We start from the raw sequence: 21,993 nt of genomic DNA, 5'->3' as shown, positions 1-21,993 counted from the left end.
AGGTTAGTTACCAAAATGGCTTAGAGACTCTGCTAGTGAAATGAGCTTGCACAGTGGTATTTTTGCCCTGGAAGAACTAGTCTCATTTCTTTCAGAACAAGGCAAGCTCAGTAGCATGCTTTAATTATAGTCCATATTGATGCTAACAGCATCACCCTCTAGAATTCACCCAGATGCTGAAAATTTCTTAGGTTAATACATCAGTCTCTTGTGAGGATTTGAATCTTTTCCTCTCTTCCTCATTCTTGAAGAGCATAGAGCCCTTTATAACAACATTATGAGCACGATTATGCCGAGTGTCTGCAATAGGCGACCTTCTCATTTTGTAATCTTAACAGTGCATGATGAACCTTTGGAGAAGGCAAGGTGAAGTCAGCTGCAGCAAAAAGATGGAAGAAGACTGTAGGTAGTACGTGAGAGAAGAATGCTGCGTTTCTGGGACACAGCTCAAGAAACCATGACCGCATCAGATGCGGTGTTTTATTTAATTGTAGAGAGCCTGCTGTTTCCAGGAAGAGGAGCAAATTGTTGTAAATTCCTAACCTTTTTGCCAGGCAGATTTTTGTCTGTCTAGATCCTTAAGTCCTCTTGTGACAATTTAATAAATTGAAGAGTTATGAAATTATATGTTGTGTGTTACGTCTTTTGTAATCAGTTATGATTGAGTTCAAGGTACCAAAATAAATTTCTAGGAACAGACAAACTGATGGTGACTTAAGTAAAAAATTGCTATATACCTAATTTTCAGTTTAACTTTTGGAAAGCATCTTGTTTTCCTGGGAAGGCTCTTCTGATGTATTGCAGAACTTCATGATTTGTTTTGTTGTCAAGCGGTAGGAAGTACCTGTGACTTGCAGCTTGCCTTCCAGGGGGGAGGAGGGGAAGTCTATGATGCTAAGCCCAGAGAAGGAATCTGTTCCTGCTAGTCCTTGTTGTATCTGAACCCATGCAGTAGTCTTTGCCCAGGGTCCCACAGCAGGGTATGGGTGAATTCTAGAGGGTGGTATTTGTACACAACAGTGGAGCACAAGTAGAGCATCCTCTCAGGGCTTCTGCAGGGGCATTGGCAACAGCGTTCTGCCTCAACAGGCTGCAGTTGAGTCACGTGCTTGCCACAGCTCGCCTTCATTTTCATATCTCTTGAGCAAAGTTCTTCAGAAAGCAGCATCACACTTTCTGTGAGACTAGAGATTTGCTTTAAATAAAATTAAAAAACCCACAAAAAACCCCCACCAAAACCCCAAAGAACAAACACACCTCACCACCCCCCCTTCCCCCCCCCCCCCCCCCCCCCGACTGTGACAGTGCTGCTTGGTTATACCTATCTTGGTCTAACAAAAACTTGACTAGGTATCAGAGGTTACTTTCAAGGAGGTTCATTTTGGTTTGCGTAGTTAATTTGATAGGACAATGGTATAAATCGTGTACAGTTTACCATAGCTGAGCAGTAGTAATGTGGTTGTAGGCAGCTGAGTTCCACTCGCCCTCCAGTGGGATGGGGAAATGAATCAGAAGGGTAAAAGTGAGAACTCACGGGTTGAAATAAAGACAGTTCAATAGGGAAAACAAAAGCCATGCATGCATGCAAGCAAAGCAAACCAAGGAATTCATTAACTACTTCCCATCGGCAGGCAGGTGTTCAGCCATCTCTGGAGCAGCAAGGCTCCATCATGCATAATGGTTACATGGGAAGGCAAAACACCATAGCTCCAAATGCTGCCCTTCCTCCTCCTTCCCCCAGCTTTTATTGCTGAGCATGGTGGTGTGTGAAATGGAAGGTCCCTTTGGTCAGTTGGGGTCAGCTGTCCCGGCTGTGTCCCCTCCTGGCTTCTTGTGCACCCCCAGCCTCCTCGCTGGCGGGGCAGCATGAGAAGCAGAAAAGGCCTTGATGCTGTGTAAGCGCTGCTCAGCAACAGCTAAAATATTGTTGTGTTGTCAACGCTGTTTTGCTCACAAATCCAAAACATAGCCCTATAGGAGCTACTATGAAGAGAATGAACTTGATCCCAGCCACAACCAGTACACGTAAGGCAAATTCTAATGCATTACATGAAAGGTTTACGTGATTGTCTCTTACACTTTACAGAAATTAGCATTATTGTGTTCTTGTGAAAGTCAGGAATGGTACGTGTTAAGTTATTTGAACAGACAGTCATCAGGCCACGCTGCTGATCTAGACTGGGACTTGGGAGATAGTGTGCCTCAAGACTGGCTGGACTTAGAACCTTATCAGTTTTCCTGGCAGTTATGTGTGTCTGAGTATGTGTATCTTGTCTGGCTGGTGGCATATTTTTAAGTCTTCGTAAACCAAACCTCTTCTCCCCCCCCCCCCCCCCCCCATTAAAAACAAAGCTTTGTTTTCAAAATTATTCATGACTGCTGCTTTTTTACTCAGTCTGAGGGACCAAGTTTTACAGGCTTGTTGCCAATTGGTATGTACTGCACACAATAGTCTTTGTTCTGATCTTTTGTAATGTTTGGAAAGATTATAGGTATGACAGCTATTTCTAGCATTTTCCATAATTTCTGGTGCAACTTCCCTAAGAAATTGAAAACAACATGATCTAAGTAGGCTGTTATGTCTAGTACTTCTTTTTTGATAGTGTCCAACTAATTTTTGTGCTTCAAGCCTGTGACAGGCTTCAAAAACATTCCTGAGGTTTGTTGATTTGAGTCATTTGAGGCTTCACTATGGGAGCACTGTCCAGATTGAGGATCCATTCAAATACATGAAATAAAAAGTAAGAATCATAACCACCCTGGAAAAAAGGTCTTGGCATCAGTTACGCAAGCTGATCAAGTGGAGCAAAGGAGCCTTAAGTTGTCTAAGGCTGTCTTTTCTGCAGAAAGTAGAACGTAGAAGCAGCATAAGGAAAACTTACTTAAACTCCAACTTTGAGAGGCTGTTAACATTCTGCTCTAGCAGAAGTCACATGTCACAAGGCATTGATCTTGATTTCAAGGTTTGCCCACACATCAGTCTTCTCCTTGAGATGTGAGAAATCCCTGTGGGTTTTACAGACATTGAAACGTAACCTTTACTTGCCTTTCTGCATTTGTTTTATTGCCACTAAAAATAGGTGGTAAAACAGTGTAAGCATCAAGACAAACATTATTTAATATTGGAGTTAGTCCCACATAAGATGCCTAAGTGATGTTTATGCTTCCTGAATTGTTTCAACTTTCAAAGTGTATGCAGAATTTTTTTTCAAATGAAGGTAGCTCACATTTAATAGTCATCTTTAATTAAATAATTCATTTCATATTAAAGTATAGAATTTTGAAGTGGTATAAAAAAGTAGATGGTACTAACTTATATCAGACAAATTGCTATTTGTTTGTTGTCTGAGAAGAAAAATGGGAAGTGTTTGAGCTCTGTTAGTGTTTGTAATTGATCTGATGATCTTGTCATTAGAATTTTAGGAAGATACTGTCAAATCAGTTGGCTAAGCTCTTTTGGTCTTCAAGAGATGGAGAGGAAGGAGAACAGAGGTGGGAGAAACAAATGTAGTGGAGTCCCTGGGAAGAGAAGAGTTTTATTTATACTTGGTTTAATACTTATCTATATTTTCCTTTGCTCGACTGTATTGTTTGCTGTGGAGACAAGTTTTCTGTAAAATCTTGAATTGGTTAATATAGCTTCTGCCAGTGGAAACCTCTTGTTGCAAGAGATCTGTAATCGCAGAAACAGGAAGTAAAGTTTCTGCTTCGTTCCTCTTCTGTTGAAGCTTTTGTGTTGTGACTGTAAGTATGTTGTTTACCGAATGCTTTTTTATCCAAGGTAACAGCTTTGAAAAATCTTATTTTCTTCTTCCAGGTATGGAATATACGAACGATGTAGAGAGTTGGTGGAAGCAGGTTATGATGTACGACAACCAGACAAAGAAAATGTGACGCTTCTCCACTGGGCTGCAATCAACAACAGGATAGATCTGGTGAAGTATGTATTACACTTTAAGTTAAACATAAACCAATCATGTCCTTAAAAATGTTGATTTCTTTTTTTACGGTGTTAAATAACCTTAATTCTCTTTAAAACTCAGTTTTTGTTCTTGAAATTTGGGGGCGGGGGAGGAGTCAAAAGACCTAATTTGCATTTTGGCAGCAATGTTTTGATGACACATTTAACAAAAATAAAACCTATTAGATGTCCAGAAGTCAAGCTCAGACACTTCTCAGATGACATAAACTCGTGGAACAGCTGTTCAGCTGCATGTGCAATTTCTTTATACTATGGTATACTTGTTGAAATACCAAATTTCTTTTTTGAGGAGGGGAAATTTGATGCTAGATGGTAGTGAATGTTTTTAAATAAGTAAGATTAATATGATGCAAGGGGCAATTTCTGCTTCATTCAGCATTTCAAAAAGTTCTAACCTAAATAACTTCTTTGCATTTTAAAACACAGTTGTTAAAACAGGTAACATTGCAGCACCTCTCCTTTCAAGTAATAACAGTCTTTAATAGTGGGAGCTATGGGATTTGTGGTTATTTTTCTGCTTTTCAGTTTATAAAATCTGGAGCATAATATTTGAGACTATGTTTTAAAACCTATTATTATCTTTCAGAACATGGAGAGCCTAAATTCTGAAGGGATAATTCTTAGTACTTGCTGTTTTACAAATCTTGAGTGTGTAAAGAATATGTTTTTTTTTCTCTGTCAGTAACAAAACAATGAATTAAGTATGTGCAATTAAATCTAAATATACAAAATATTATGGAATCAGCAGGTTTCTAGAATAGTTGACATAAACGGCACATCTTCAATCAGTCCACTTTTCATTTGGCGTAAATGGCACATTATTCAGTCAGTCCACTTTTCGAAACAGTTTATTAATGAAAATGTGTACTTACACATAAAAACAAATGCAAAACATCTTCATTTAAGCACGTTCTCTCCCTGTATGTTTATCACCAGCACCTTCATCAGACCAGGTCTTGAGTTCCCAGATCTCAGGTTCACGTTTCTCATCTTGTTTTTAAAGGACTTTCTGTATCCTAATGCAGTTCTCTTAAAAGAAGGTTAAATAAATAAAGATAGGTAAATAGATAAAGATTGAGATCTGATGAGAAGGACCTTGGGGTCCTGGTGGACAGGAAGCTGACTGTAAACCAGCAGTGCAGCCTTGTGGCAGAAAAGGTCAATGGTATACTGGGCCTCATTAAGAAAAACATTGCCAGCATGTTGAGGGCGATGATCCTTCCTCTCTACTCAGCTGTTGAACCTGAACATCTGTGTGAAGTTCTGGGTTCCGCTTTGCATGAAAAATACGAACTTACTGGCGTGAGTCCAGTGCAGGGATGCAAAGGTGATTAAGGGACTGAAACATTTGCCATGAGGAGAGGCTGCAAGAGCTTGGATGACTTAGCCTAGAGAAGAGAAGGCTTATCTTGTCAATGTATATAAGATCCTCAAGGAGGATCTTATCAATGTGCGTAAGTACCTGGGATACATGGTAGTATAATACCTGGAATCTTATCAATGTATATAAATACCTGATGGGAGGCAGTAAAGGAGACAGAGCCAGACTTTTCTCAGTTCTGCCCAGGGGCAAGATAAGAGGAGGAGGGCACAAATTAAAACACACATGAAATTCCATCTGAACATCAGGAAACACTTATTTTACTGTGTGGATGACTGAGCATTGGCACAGGTTGTCCCGTGAGCTTGTGAACTCTCCGTCCTTGGAGATATTCAAAACCCAACTGAACAAGGTCCTAGACGCGCGATCTAGATGCTTTGATCAGGGATGGTTAGACTAGATGATCTCCAAAGGTCCCTTCCAAACTAAACAGTTCTGTGAAATAATTCAGTGTTTCTGAAATAACTTTTTTTATTTAATGCAATAGATAGCACACTAGGTTTTGTCTTTATTGTGGGTAGAAGCTTATCATGGAAGCCATAATTCTGCATTTGGTATCTTCCCTTCATGATAAGATAGATAACCAGTGTGCTTTCTGTCATGCTGAAATGCCTAAAATTTTTCAGATAGCTGTTTTTCTTTAAGAAAAGTACAGCATCTAAAAGCAGTTGTTATATTTTGAGCTCACTTTTTTTTTATCCATCTTGAATACATAATGAATTATGTGCAATGAATTGTTCATCTTATTTGAGCTGTTGGAAGACACATTTGTATTACAGATATTCCATCACATTTGAGATGTCTTTGTAAGGTCTGAAAAGTGAATGGCGATGTATCATCGTTTAGAAACATTAGTATGACATGAGGCATTTGAAAAATAGGTCTATATTGTGGATAATGTTTCTGTATTAACTTATGTATACTTTCTGTATAAGCTTCGCAGTGCACTGAATCTACCTGTGTAGTACTTGATTATGACTTAATGCTTTAGTTCACTAGCATTTTATGTATGCTACAGCTTTTTCTTAAAAAAACAAAAAAACACCTGCCCAAAATATTTTACAGAGTTAATTTTTTACAAAGTAAAATCAGACCAAATTTTAAATTCCCCCTTAGTCCTCTTTTGAAGCTAAATTTGTGAAAGAAGTATTTTAGCATGTGAGTATTTCATGTTGTATTTTACCTTTTTTTTGCCCTCCAAGCGTGTTGCTAACAATTTCCTGCTATAGCAATTATATTGGACATAGAGGTGGTTCAAAATGAAAATGTGAGATTCCGATAGATGGAAGTCTGTGCTTAAATCTCTATTTGAATTTCCAGTTAGGTCTTTATTATATGTTAGGGAGATCTTTTTTCCACCTACGTTTGAGTGCTGGAAACTTGTTCTGAGAATTTTATTTCAACATAACTTTAATGGAGTGTTCTTAAATCTAATGTGTCTAATTCTTCCTTCTTCCTCGACAATGTCAAAGCTCTTGTTGCTTCTTGACTCACCTCTACCACTGTGACATACTGCATTGCATTTTCTTCCTGCTGTTTACTAGAGCGCATGTGACTGCTAATGTGTTTAACTGCTTGTAAAATTCATTCCTCCTGATGCAGCTCTTACGCTCCAAGTTCCTCTGTCTTTAGGGGGTCTTGATTAGTTTTAGTTTATATCACCGAGCATGTTGCGTGGTCTCTCGCTCTCTCTTCTGAGAGACACTGGGTTATTCTGTTTCCTTAGAATGAAATGATTCTGTGTTTTTCTTGTTTGATCCTATCACATCTTTCTCCAAGTCTCCTCTCTCTTGTGCACATTATGTGCGGTGGATAATTGCATTAAATATGTTGGCTAGTGAGCTTGGTAACACAGGGATAGAGTCTTAAGTGTAAGTGGTCTGCTCTAATGATACCAGATCTTAGTGTCTTGCTTACTGAATATTGACTATATAAGGTCTTCCCAATGAAGTAGCTTAGCAGCTCGCCTGTGGAGAGTGCAGGCTGAAAATGAGACTTCTCTTGTTTTTAATACTTCTTCATCCTGTCTATTGTGAGACTTGAGAATCAGTGTAGATACCGGTGACGCCCATTGGTATTTTGTAAGGAAAACTACAGAACCTTTTCTTATTTCTGTAGGATTAGCGATGAGTGTCAGACATCCACAACGTAATTTTGTTTTCATCATGACATCGATCTATTGGTCTGTCTTCAACTCAGTTTTGTAAAAATGCAAAAATTGGCCTTTTATCTCTACAGTTACCTACTGACTGCGCTTCCCCATTCCCTCTGTCAGACTTTCTCCAGACAAGGATCTCTTTTCTACTTTTCCTCTTTCTAGCAACAGTGACTGCATGCACTTTGATTCCACAAGCACTGAATGCAAGCTGGAGCAGTTTTCAAACGCCTGGCAGAGACTTAGCGATCCTAATGCGGAGATCAGTGGAAGTATTTTCTTCTTAAGGTGACCTCTTACCAGGTCTGCTTGCTTTGAATGTAAGTAGATTGCTTAAATAGGACTTGTGCACCTGGCATCTTCTAGCATGGAAGCTTAGATGACTCACTGAGAGTAGAATCGCCCAGTTCCTCCTTTTTCCAGGGACATTCTTACCAAGCATAAAATTGTCTCTGCAAGATCTACCTAGACAAGGAGATTAAGTTCTCAGTCTGGTTTTGCAGAAAAATCTCACTATTTATGTGTACTGAAACTGAAATGCAGTGATAAATCTCAACTTAGTCCAAGCACATCCTTAAGGAAACATAAAATATTATTTCAATGCGCCATCTGGCAGGCGATCGCCGCCTTGTCTTTTCCCAGTTGTCAAACTGCAAATTCTTCCTTCTAAATAAAACGTACTAACCAGTAAGCAGTGCTGCTGCTCAGCAGAATCTGAACATATTCTGTGTTTCTGCGGGGACCAGTGTTTGAATGATGACAATCTGTTTAATGTTCACCTCCCCATGAGTGGCTGTCACATCAGCGAGATGGATCCAAGCTTTGACTGTGAATTTCTCTGTGCTTGTCTTTTATCTAGACAAGCTTTCCTTGGGAACTCCTTCCCAAGGGGGACTAAATAGCTTCTCAGTATCTTTTTCAAATTTGTACTTTGGTAGTTGAGACTTTGCTTGACAATAACAAAATTGCGTTGTCCCTTTACCTTATATATGCCTTGTCTTTTCACCTACGCGGGACCAAGACTTTAACAAGATGTTCTCATTGAGAAATCCAGAAGCTGAACTTCAGCAGAGAGATGTTGCACTTTTGTTCCTTTGGTGTTGGAGACCGGTGGAGTGGGCTGTCCCCCGTCGATCAGAGCAGACCTTGTTTGCCACACAAACTGGAGTTTGTATGACTTTGGCAAGTCTGCTGAAGTACTTCATTGTATCTGATGGCTCTAAAGCAACTGTATAAAAGGACTTTTCCCTTAAATGTTTTTAGTGTGGACCTAGATAGCTAATGCATTTTTTTCGGTTTCTGTTCCTAAAGGTAACTTTTGGGCTGTTTTTGAAGTTTCACTCTGAATCATTAAGCACTAAAGAAAAAGAATGTAGTTACTTAGAGTAATGTTTTTCAAATTGTGCTGTTTGTTGCCTTTCTTCTTGCCGTGTCTTGAAACCCTTATAGGAAATTGAGGTGCCAGAAACCCAATGCTGAGGATTTGAAGGACAGTTTGTATGGGCGGGAGAGCAGGGTTCACATATACCTGACAGGTATTTTGAAAGCGAAAAGTCTGCAGGCACAGGTACTTGAAATGTGCAAGCACTTAGGAATCTATAGCTAGATAGTATTTTCCAAAGGTCTGTTAGTAATAATTTTCTTTCCATTGGCTTATACAGTAGTGAACGAAAAACTAGAAGCCTTCCGGGAAGGTCTGTTTCTTAAAAACAATAATTTGTTTGTAAGGTGTACGTTTTCTTTCACAAAGGAAAAGTAGTATTGCCAGTTTAGTGTGACATATAAAACAGCAAGGAAGACACAGAAAAAGTACAAATGACTATGACTATGAATTGCTGCAGTTAGATACGGGTAACTTGTTTTGTTCCTACAGGTAGCTCGTCTTTTTATAAATATTCTTGAGGGAAAAATAATTTCTAGCCCATCATTTAGAAGTATTTCTTAAATACTCATATGTTTTTGTTCTTTGATTAATAACAACTGAGAAGTATGCTCCCAGCCCGCATCAAAAAGGCAAAAAATTGCATGTGTATGCATGACCTCATAAAAGGAAGGTTATATGAAGGCAAGGAAAGGTTCTGATCTTCCAGTCGGTAACTGCCTGTTTCATACAAGATCAAACATGCTTACTGTGTGTCCTTTATATTTAACCAAGACAAGCAATAACGTTTACTATTTTTGTTACTCCAGATACTATATATCAAAAGGTGCTATCGTTGATCAGCTTGGAGGAGATTTAAATTCTACCCCTCTTCACTGGGCAACAAGGTGGGGAAGAGTCTTCTGGAATTTTCTTTTCTTGTGTTTTTTCTTAACTTGGAATCTGCTACTGATTGAGTTATGAAATTGCCGTGTTTTCAGGGAATACTTTGCACAAGAATTAACTCAGTCATTGCTAACTGGGCACACTGTGAATGTGGTATGTTTGAGCTACAGGAGCTTTCAGCATATAATTCAGTTTTTGTCTTATCTCTTTCTGATGTAGAGTAAGATGATTGCTATGATAGGAAAAAAAGTAAAGTAAAATTAGAGTCTATAGTCACCTTGGTTTACTCTTGCTTTGGAGATCTTATTTTTGTCAGTCTTCTGCAGTTCAGCAACACTTGTGCAGATGGGGCTTGGGATGATTTTGTGTGACATTGGCCTTGCAGTGTTCTATTACGCGTGTAGATTTTTTTTAAGATGCACTTAAAATCAGGTTTATGATGTAGAAGATGTTCCGAGAATGATGAATGGCTGGGAAAATTGAAGACAGCCTTCAAGTAGTAGCTGCTCCTTCAGACAACCGCCTAGAAATAGGTGGGAAAGGAACGCTGTCCATATTAATATTTTTAACTGTAGACTGCAAAAGGAGACTTAAAAAATGAGCTTTTAGAACATTTAATGTATCAAAATAATTTGTTTACTGAAGATGAGGACTTGCTTGTTAGCCTTCATTAAAGATTTTAGCTTGTATATTTCTTTTTGTTACAGATCACGCTCTACGTTCTGTGTTAATAACACAAAAGCTTGATTAAATTTCCCAGTGTTCATAGCTGTAATCTGTTGTTCTGTGAAGCATTGTCCAAAGCTGCTTCTGACATTTAAAGGGTCTTTTTGCTCATGTCAGAAACTGTGTGCTGACAGTTAGGCACCATATCAACAAGAAGGATATGCCTATGCTCATTATGCCAAAAAGATGCTTAAGCTTTTAATGTAGTGTGGAGGAAGTGTAGGCCTTCAGTTTTCCTTTTTTTTCTTCCTATTTTTATTTCACTACTGTTTTTAATAGTAGAAAGATAAACCATATGCCCCACAGAAAGTGAGAGTGTATAGCCAGTTTGACATCTCCTGAAGTAGGAGGTTTCATATGTGGATTGGAAGAAGTCACAATAGACTAGATTTCTAAACTAATAACTTGGGTTTTTTTGTTGACTGGCATTTTGGTATGCAACATACTTAAGCCAGTTGCATGTGATGCATGCATTGGGCTGCATAGAATTTGCTCATGTGAATGAGTTTGCTTACTCGGTTGCAGAATCAGATTGTGACAATTGTTATTTTCAAAGTATGAATCAAAGTGCAGAAGTTCTGGTAGTGTAATTAACTGCTAACCATATTTCTTGTATTTAAATATTCAAATTTTAATAGTTTTTTCGTATATAGTTATTCAGTTGTTTGTTTTTTGTGTTTTGTTGCATTTAGACAGGGTCACTTATCCATGGTTGTACAGCTGATGAAATATGGGGCAGATCCGTCGCTAATTGATGGAGAAGGATGTAGCTGTATTCATTTGGCTGCCCAGTTTGGACATACTTCGATTGTTGCTTACCTGATAGCAAAGGGACAGGTAAATTTTAAGTAATATCATATTTAAATAGATTCTACTCAAAATTAGAACAGGAAAACAATTGAAACCTATGCCTATCATTCAGGAAATGCAAACTATTTGCCTGACTAAACATAAAAATAATCCAATGTCTTTTATTGTAGACTACAGTATTGATGTGCCACCTGCTAACTTAATTTCCTCTAACAGTGGTCTGAGTACTTGGGCTTTAATTCATACCTGTCTAGTGTAGTATGTGGAAATTCTAGCATTTATTCTTTTACCATTCTTTATTTCTAATTAATTTAATCTTTAAATGTTAACAGTGACAATGACAGCCAATATTTTAGAATTCTTTACAGAATCATCAGTTTATACACAGATAAAGAATCTGATGACAAAGAGTTGTCATAGGTCATCTCTTTTTTTACACCTCAGTCTACAACTTTTATTTATTGCTGTTACTGATTGCATGCATGTGTAAATAAAAAAACAAACAAACAACCTAAAACCTTCTTGCTAGCTTCTTATATTACTGCTAGATCTGTAATGTGTGTATATAGCATGTGTATTCATTACTGTTCTCATTGTCTCCCATCCTTCATTCTGTATGCTTAAAAATGTGTTCACCTTTTTGCTACTCACCCTGCATTATAATTTGTAGATTTACTCACCCACATATATGTGCCTGAAGCACAAATTGTATTTACTTTGTAAATCAGGTAGAAAGGTCAAAGCACAAGTGAGGTATGATCCAATGAGTCAGGTAGAATATGACTGTGAAATCAGTGGATTTGGTCTGTGTAAAAGAAAAACTAAATTTGCTGCAGAAAATTATTTGTGCCTATACATGTTAAAAAATAAACTATTGCTCCATGCGGTATTCAGTTTGTATCTGAGAACTGTTTGGTAAAACAGTATTTAGTGTATGATAGAGAGTTAGCTAGGCACAAGAAGAGGCTGATCTTTTATAATCACTATTTTGTAAGAGATAATGATTGGAGAGAAACGCTTTTTCATCAGGAACAAGTTTTGTATTTTGTTCACAAATTACATATAATTGTATGTGGGCTTTATGTTACCAGAAAAATCTTGCAGATGTTATACATGTGCGAACTTGTTTAAAGCATAGCATTAATGAAGTATAAATGGCCTTGAAAATGTTCTACTGTGATTATGAAATCTCCCTGCAAATGTTTGTTTGTCCTCATGTTTATATACAGACTTGTCCTATTTATCTGAGCATATAATACTTCAGTCCAAAAGAAGCTGTGTGTGTTTACATGTGTACATACATACATAAACACAAAAAATTTGCTTTAAAATTTAAAACCTGTTATATTGGAAGCAGCTCTCCTTATCAGAAGTTTTTAAAAGGATAATTCTTATTAAATCCCCCAAATGTTATCAAGTATGATTTTGGTATCCTTTGTATGCCGTAAGTTTGAATTAATTTTAACAGTAATTTTTGGAAGTACTTCAAAAAGTTCAACTTTAAAGTTATGTATTGATTTGTATGTTTAAAATATAGTACTATCAATAGCATTGTAATAGCAATCCCTAAACTGATAGTTCTCTAGCTATACTACATACAATTACAGAAACTACATGGTTTCTGTAGAAACTATATGAAATACATGATTATACTTTTTATTCTCCTTTACTAAGTACATATGAGGTCATTAATTCCATATTTTTTTTCACCTCCTTTGTGATGCCATGATTTGGCTTTGGAAACTTGAACTGCTTTTGCTTATGTGGGCTTACCCTATATACTGCTTGCAAAATTTTTGTGCCTTTTGCCTTTACAGAGACCAGGTTCTCTTTTATCCAAAAAGTAGGCTTGCCCTTGTTTTGAACCTGATTGTAGTACCTGTGTGGTAAATGACAACTAAATAAATGTCAAAATAAAGGTCAGTGTAGGCTGTCGTGCTTTGTTAGTTCTGATCCTGATGCCTTTGTGGACCTGCATGATCAGAAGAGAGCCAGCTTTCATAACTGTAGAGAACTGACAGGTAGATTAAGAAGTTGCTCCTAATTGCTTCTTGTCCCTTTTTGGGACAGAGCTGGAACCCAGCTTCAGTGTTGCTACTTTACTCTCTTCCTGGGCTGCAGCAGCCAACGGTAAAACTTCCAGTCCGAGGCTCCAGTCCAGTCCTCAAGCTTCTGGAGTGTAGCGTAGGGGAAGAACTCTTGGTCAGATGCCCTCTGGCCTTGGTTGGAAGTGAACCCACCTTCATGCCAGCAAGTACTACTCAGCCAAGAGGCAGCAGTGGCTGATAGCGGTTGCTTTTTATTTAGTCATGTCTCTTACTGAATTTTGAGAGACTAATACCTGGCTGTATCATAATTTGCTCATGTTGTTTGTGTAAGTAGGTTGTCTGTGTCAAAATCATGCCTGGGGCAAGTACAGGATATAAATATAATCAGATAGCAAGTAACAGAATCTGTAGCACAGTTCAAGTTTAGGGAAGATCGTTATTTAAAAAATAATGCAAGAAAGAAAAACTGAAAAGAGCTTGAAGGCACTTAAAAATGTTCAAAATTGATGCTCGTACTACTTGACTGTTTCACACTGTGCTTACAATGCTTAAAATGCCAAAGGCATGTCAGGGCCTAGCATATGCAAACATGTCACCCCGGAATAAGTTAAGATATGGAATATGGTATGTTGGATGGTTGAATGATGTGTTCGCATCCTGTGGCATGTGTGAGATAACGTACCTCAGTCACAGGTAATGAGTGACTATAAAGTTGCTAGTAGGGTAAAATCACGTTGTAAGAAATATTCTGGAGCTAAAATTATGGTTTAACTATTTCATACTCATAGTTTAACTATCACTTATTCATCAAGCATACATTTTTTTTATTCTCAGAGTTGCAATTTTGTGTTAACTACTGTCCCGAGCTACATAGGGCCTTCTTCTGAGCTATGGCTTAGGAGTAGTTGGCATCTAGGTTGGGAGATGCCAGCATGGTACCAGCAGCCTTGGTTGCTTTGGTGCTGCAGTCCGTGAGCAGTGCTCCTAAGCACTGTTACCTCCGTTGGCACTGAGGATCATTCTCCACCAGGCTCAGGCCAGTGTAAGACACTGAACCAAGTGTTTATTCCCTAGACCCAACCTACAGCACATTACTTACAGAATTCGAAGTCCAGTCGTGTTTCTTTCTCATGATTGTCAAAACTGACTCTGCATGTGATGGACTAGAGTGTTCAGAACAGAGCTTTTGTTGTTTGAAAGAACAAGGTAGGTTCAGTTTTGTGTGTTACCTTGCTTGATGAGCCGCCTGTCAGTCTGCACAAGGTTCATTCCACAAGCATCCTACAAAATCCCTGTTTCTAGTGAATAATTAGCACATCTTTCCTAAATTAGGAAATGTTTTCAGCCTTACATCTCCCTTCCTAATAAATCTTCTTTACTATATGCTTTTAAATATGTCATCTCTTTAGAAGCCTGTTTCCCTTTCCCTGGCCAACAGTCCATGTGAAAGAGATATTTTCCTTACGGAGAATAGGATTCTGAACAAGGGAGTGATGGGTCTTTCTATGAAGGTCTGTGTTTTGTGAAATAACCAGTAATGGTTCTAAAGAGGATCAAATTCCTGGTCCCTTTCTGTGCAATTTAATGCACTTCTAAGTGGGATCTCTTGATGCTTTTTGTGCTTTCGAAAAGGCTGTATTGTATGACAGTACTGGTTTGACCATTGATTGTTAAATGTCCTGGTAAGCCTAAATGCTGCTCTGATCTCTGGCTGCTATTCAAAATCCTACCTTGTCAGCTATATTGCTTTCAGAAAGTAGTGTTAAGCAGCAGCATAGTTGCTACAGCTCATTTCTATGCAGGAAGCTCTTTCTCCCCTATATTTTTGCCTCTCGAAAAGCTTTTTCTGGAATCTTGTGTTAGTGTCCTAGGATTAAGTCTGGTTATCTTCGCATATGCAAAGTCGTTCTCTTTCAGAACCAGAGTTGTTCTATTTCAGAAACAAGTGAAAAATTTGCTAGTTGTGGTCCATGGAGTTCACGCTTGAAATACATACAGAGGGCAGCAGTAGGTGCAATTTTGATCATTGCATCACTTATTGTTGAAATCTTTGGTACTTACAGTGCTCGTACTGTTGTCCTAACAGCATAGGTACATGTCTCCATGAGCATTATCAGATTGACCTGTTGCCAAGCATTAAACAAGAAATTAATGCTAAAATGCCTGTTGGTACATACCAGAACAGAAGAATGGTCTCCTATATGTACCTGCTGCTGAAGGTTTAATTTTTTGCCTCAGCCCTTTGGTAAAAAGCAGCAACAGAGCTTCCTTTCTGAAATGTCCCACTTGTTGTGTGGTTGTGGTAATGATCTGGCAAAATAACAAAGAATTTTTGATGAGAAGTTTGTTAGAGCATGTGTCTGCTATCCACAGCTACGTCATCTTTGTTACGTCCATACAACAGTATGCTAGTCAATCTTAGTTGCTTTGGCTCTTGTTAGACTTCTTTTGAAAAGGGATCTGCCTCAGCCCATGCTGTACCTTAATATGAGTATTAGCTGTAGCCTGCCTAGGTAATTTATGTACAGGGAATTGTCTGGAGCTCATGGCTTTTTTTTTTTTTTTTTTTCTTTCAGCTGAGTGTCACCTAGTGTGCAAAGCACAGTTTTGATTTGTTCAGATGGAATCACTGAAGGAATCATTTTACTTAAGTCCAGGCAATCAGGTCCCTGCCATTGGTCAGAAAGAATTGCTTTTCTGTAAGAAAACTGTAGCTGAAAGAGTGATTGTTCATGTTACAGTAATTTGTACTGTCTTCAAAATATGTTGTTCACACAGTGTGACCTGTGAATCAAAGTCCTGCTTCTCAAGGATGAATGACCTTGAGGTTAGGCTACACTTGTAATTTCCTTCAGGATCTCAACAACAGGAGGTTAAAGGGAGTGGCAACGGTTGTGCGGTCCTAGTAGGCTCAAAAGGGTCTAATCTATACAAGTACTGTGGGCAAACAGACTTGGATCCTGGTTTCAATCCATGTAACTCTTTTCTGAACAAACCATACAAAAAAGTAATGGTTCTCTTTCCTCTCCATCAACTGTTTTTTAAATTTCTGATTTTTTTTTTTTTTTTTTTATATTAAGCAACAGAGTAAAAACTCTGAAATGTAAAGTTATCTGCAGGCTAGGGATGTTTTAAAAGCAATTATTTGGAAGAACTACATTGTATTTTCTGGAAGACTTTTGCGTGGGTCAGGCTAGCAGCACCGTGAGCAGGGATCCCAGGGTGCTGGGCATTTGGCAGACTGCTGGTCTGGAGAAGAAGGTTCTGGGGGTGGTAGAAAGCAACATCATCAGCTTTCTGGGTTTCTGTCAGTAGTTTCTGTAGCAAAAGACTTCATTGAAGCACTTCCAACCTAATTTTCCTAGTAAGGACTAAGAGGAGTAGCATAGGAAACACTGACATAGCTCTGTTGCCTCTAAGGAAAACTGTTCAGGTCTTGCATCAAGTTAGCTCAAGAGTAAGTTTGTTAGGGGTGGTCTGTGGAACTTGCCCAAATGTGCTTGAGAGTCTAATCTGCCTCAGTGTATTTAGGAATTAACAACTTCCATGTTAGTGAGGCAGGGATCTACAACAGGAAAAAAAGCTGTAGGTATTAGATCCTTTCTGATGGATCTAAGAGAACAGTCTGGATGGTGCTGTTTTGTAATTCTGTGGCTATGTTCTGTTAAATGTAATAACGTGGTTTTTATTTTTAGCCATCAGTTTAGTCACCACTTGATATAGATCAGTTTTATTTCTGGGTAGGTTGTTTTTATTAATGGCTTTTGTTTAAACTTAAAAATCTTCTAGCATCCATTGACTTGATACCTAGATATTAAATACCTTTGGAACTGAGTGAACTAAGGAAAATTGCTTTGCAAGTAGAAAAATAGATGCAGCTAGCATTCAGTAGTATGTAGGATTCAGGCCATGGTATTTATGTTAATTTATCAAGTATTTTTTTAAAGATTGGTGCATTATTTTAGTTTTCTCCTGCTTTTGAGCGTAATAGTACACCGCGTGTGTGTATATATATCTTTTATGTTGAAGATTAATAGTAAGATAGAAATGACTAGTCTTAAACAGCATGACTGTTCCTTAGTTTCCAAAATATATTGGAATGGTTATATTTTTGCAACAGTGGTATTAATGTCTGCTTTCATTTTTTAAATACTATTTTGTTATGTACTGAAAGCTTGCCAGTTTTTCACCAATTCAGTTGGTTAGTCTTAAAATACTGCTTCTCATTGCAAACCTTGTATCTACTGGATCTTGAGCGTGCTTACTTATCTCACCAACCAGTTTTTTTTCTTTTCCTTTTTTAGGATGTAGATATGATGGATCAAAATGGAATGACACCTTTAATGTGGGCAGCTTACAGAACACATAGGTAATACCTCACTGCAGTTTTGACTTTCTCTTGATAACTAAGTGGCATATAGTAGTGACTGGTTTTGATTTTTTTGGAAGCTTTTTTGGTTTAACTAGTCAATGCTCTTTCCACAATTGCCACTTTATCTTTCTTCATTTATGATTGTTGTGAGTTAACTCTAGTAGGCAGCTCAGCCCCACGCAGCCACTTGCTCACTCCCGCCCAGCGGGGTGGGGAGGAGAATCGGAAGGGTAAAAGTGAGAAAACTCGTGGACTGAGACAAAGACAGTTTAATAGATAAAGCAAAAGCTGTGCACCCAAGCAAAGCAAAACAAGGAGTTCATTCACTACTTCCCATCGGCAAGCAGGTGTCCAGCCATTTCCAGGACAGCAGGGCTCCATCACCTGGAATGGTTACTTGGGAAGGCAGATGCCATAACTCCAAATGTTCCCTCTTCCTCCTCCTTTCCCCCAGCTTTTATTGCTGAGCATGACATTACATGGTCTGGAGTTTCCTTTTGGTCAGTTGGGGTCAGCAGTCCCAGCTGTGTCCCCTCCCAACTTCTTGCCCACCCCCAGCCTACTCGCTACCAGAGCAGTGTGAAAAACAGAAAAGGATGCTGTGTAAGCACTGCACACCGATAGCTATAACATGGGTGTGTTATCAACACCGTTTTGGTCACAGATCCAAAACACAGCACCATAGGAGCTACTATGAAGAAGATTAACTTGCTCCCAGCCAAAACCAGTACAATGACCTATTCAAGAGAGAGGATATTATGCAGAAGTACTCACTAATATGAACTTTTAGTTTAGAAAGTAAATTTTCCTGTGGAGGTGATTGGAAAAAGTTGGTGTAAAGTAACACTTCTCCAAAGAGCAACTTTGTCTGAATTAGATATCTGCTCGGAAGCCTGTCACCATCAGTTGTTGAGAGGAACATAGGCTAGCTTTTACAAATACCTACCATTACTGACATTATCATCCTATTTTATTTTCATCTTTTGGAATGTGAACTGGAAATACAGCATGTTTTGAACTTTGGTTGTTATCTGCCAAGTACGTAATCATGTGCATGCTTTTACAAATCTATTAATACTGTTAGGTTTTGGTAAATGTAAAAACAGAATTGTATAACAAATGTGTTCCGTGACACCCCGAAACAAGCTGTCTTACTGAGCTGCTTTAAAAGTCAACAGAATTGTGGTTGCTTTTTGGTGGGAAGGGAATTTGAGCCATTCATAGTCATCAGCAAAAAAAGTCACTTTGCTGTTACATAGTGTACCTGATCAACGTTCTTTATAGAAATTGAACTCATTAACAATAAGTTGGTGTGTATTTGAGTTCCTCTTTTGTAGATCTAACAAGAATTTTCTTTTCTAGTGTGGATCCAACCCGATTACTACTTACCTTTAATGTTTCTGTTAATCTTGGAGACAAATATCACAAAAACACAGCATTGCACTGGGCTGTGCTAGCAGGAAATACTACAGTTATTAGTCTTCTGTTAGAAGCTGGAGCTAATGTTGATGCTCAAAATATAAAGGTAAACACTTGGTCTGTTTTTGTTGTAAGTGGTTTGAGGCAGAAATAACAGAGCCTATGACAAATCTCAAAAATAGATTATTATTGTGGGTATGGTGGGATCATGAAGATGGAGCAAAAGCCATGTCACTAATATTTAAATTGGGAATCTGTTTTTCCTAACAGTGATTTGCACTAAATTTGCACCTTCGAAAGTACTCATGTAAATAATTTACCAATGGTTATGTGCAATGGGAATGGGGTGTGCGATTAGACTGCATGCATGAAGACCCTTGCATTTGGATGCAAAATTGGAAATCTGACTGAATATCTTCTAGTGAAGTTCTGGGGTGATGGTCTGTTTGTTGGAGTGAGATGTGAGACATCTCTGTCCTCTTCCAGAGAGATGACAAATGCCCTAGTATATGCCTAGTACTAGGCATATACATACAAAAGCCCTAGTACTGCCCAGTGGCAGTAAGGAAGTTGAGGCCTAAAAATACCAGGAGTAAAATAAGAAAATGGGCTCTTTTGCATCAGAACTTTAAGTTACCTGATTACTCTGCCAGAACCTCTTAATGATGAAGAGAGCAGAGCCCATCCCTAGCATATGTTAGACCAGCCAAGCAGCTGTTAGAATTTATGCCATAGACTCGGAGTCTGTAAAAGCTTCTCCAGCAGTGAAAGGTGCGGCTATTGAATGTGTTTTTGTCCATTGCCTCCAGACTATTCTGTGTATCAAATTAGATGCATGTCACCACCCAATCTGTTTCTTCTGTGGTGTCAGAGAAGAATTCACTTTCAGAAAAAGAATTATCTACTCGATTTCTCTTCAAGTATTTGTATTTTTCACTTAATGAGTGTTACAGGTGGAGTGGTTACACTGGAAAATACAGCTGTAAATCTACATTTATAAAATATGAAATACTTAATTGAATTTATTTGACCTTTCAGCATTTTACCTACTGATTAAGATGGCCAGGGTGTATTTTGCTTGGCCACAAGTGATAGAAATATGCTAAAATAATATATACACACATCCCTTTTCTTGAACAGCATGGAACCGTCTTTTTGAGGGTGCAGTCACATTTTGCTAGTACCTTTCTAGGTCCTACATCCACTGTAGAATATCAGAAATACTGACGATGATGAATGAAAACTCATTAGAAAAATCACATGGCTTTTCATGTGTTTAAAACAAGTCATCTAGCCTCTTGCATGTACCGATGTGAATATATAATAATTATTTGTGGTCTGTAAGGTCAGTCGTGTGGATGAATTATGTTTCTAGTCTCACTTCTTGTAAAATGTTGAAAAGCTTTTTTCTATGCTACCTAATGGTAAAAATTAAGGTATTTTTGTTGAAAAAAAATTAGCATGTCATACCTTGCTTCCCTTCGCAGACTGGTTAGTGTGATTAGAGTTTTAAGGTCATCACTTTACCTACATTTCTGGACTCTTATGAAATCTGTCATAAAAATTCGTATGTTTTTGGCCAAATGAAAAAGTATCTGCTAGCCTGAAGCAGTTCTTGGTCTCTCCTTCTTTATTGACAGACAGCAGCAGTCAGTAGAAAAATAGGGTTTTGAACCTGCTGGATCATGATATCTTTCCAGTCATGCCAGAAGACACGTGCCTGGTTTCATTAACCACTGCCTGCCTTCTGTGGTGGAGTCTAGGTTTCTTGCATGCCTTCCCAGGTTTCTAGGATCTTCAGAGGATCAAATCATTCTAGTACTGGCAGTTTTGCCATCCTGCCAGTGGCTTTATAACAGATGCTGATTTGGGTGATAGTAGACATATAGGAAACATGAGAATTTTGTTGATTTTTATAGGTATACAGAAACTCAGTTTTGTGCTTCTCCTCTGACTGTTCAGCAAAAAAGTTTTCTTTGAGCCAAAAACCGGTTAAGTGTCTGCCTCATGTTTCCCCAGAAATAAAAAGAATCGTGAAAGGCTGCTTTCTGCTGCAGTCACGTCCAGATTTCTGCAGCACTATCTAGCGAAGTGCTTTTCTCAGATAGCCCATGGAATTGACCACAAACGGTGGTAAGACAGCTAAGTTTAAAGAAATACATTGGCTGAAAGCCGTTCATCTTTTTCAAATTATGAAGTGGCTGAAATATTAGGTGCGAGCTTTGACCTTGTTGTTATCAGCTCTAGGCAGCCTGTGTTAAGACGCATGCTGCTCGCTGCCTAGGTTTGGAACAAATTGGAACCAGTCATCTCAGTAAGGTGCTTTTTTACTTTGCGTGACAGTGAGAAGTATATGAACAATAGCACTCTTATTCTAGAATAAAGCTTGATACAAGCAGTGCATTTGTCCTGTTTGTGTTATTCATCCTCTTTATATTATGCTGTACAAGAAAATAGTACTTTTCTTTTCGTAGTAAGACACTTTCTTTTTCCTTTTTGAGAACTACATTACAGTTGGAGTTGGAAGCTGCTTTTCAGTAGTCAAAGTAGAGTGTTTTTGTGTTTGGTTGTTTTTTTGTTACAGAAATTATCTGCCACACCAGTAGACAGATTGGGCAGATGAGGACAGGATTTCACAGGGAGTCAGCTTATCACTGGGGGCCAAGGAGAAACTTGTAAATTTTATTTAAATATAAGTAGAAGCTGCTTTTTTACTAGGGAGTGATAGAGACCTAAAAGAGCTTTTATGGTTTAAGGAAGATTTTTTTTTTTTTTTTTTTAAATTCTGTTAATGAATCATTGAATGGACTTTACATGTAGTTTCTTGATTATGC

The 21,993-nt window shown here is 38.2% G+C and overlaps 1 protein-coding gene across 1 annotated transcript in view; it reads left to right on the top strand.

The window, feature by feature from the left end:
• Nucleotides 1-21,993, top strand: part of ZDHHC17 (zDHHC palmitoyltransferase 17) — a 77,368-nt gene that overhangs the window by 24,240 nt on the left and 31,135 nt on the right. Inside the window, exons 3-7 of the mRNA XM_082311291.1 lie at nucleotides 3,818-3,940; nucleotides 9,709-9,786; nucleotides 11,203-11,347; nucleotides 17,673-17,737; nucleotides 19,103-19,265. Of these exons, the coding sequence (XP_082167417.1) occupies nucleotides 3,818-3,940; nucleotides 9,709-9,786; nucleotides 11,203-11,347; nucleotides 17,673-17,737; nucleotides 19,103-19,265 (574 nt within the window). The remainder of the gene's footprint in view (nucleotides 1-3,817; nucleotides 3,941-9,708; nucleotides 9,787-11,202; nucleotides 11,348-17,672; nucleotides 17,738-19,102; nucleotides 19,266-21,993) is intronic.

This window comes from Platalea leucorodia, assembly GCF_965183815.1.
Source record: "Platalea leucorodia genome assembly, chromosome: 4".
In the NCBI taxonomy this organism is placed as follows: domain Eukaryota; kingdom Metazoa; phylum Chordata; class Aves; order Pelecaniformes; family Threskiornithidae; genus Platalea; species Platalea leucorodia.
This window is presented reverse-complemented; position numbering and strand designations above follow the sequence as displayed.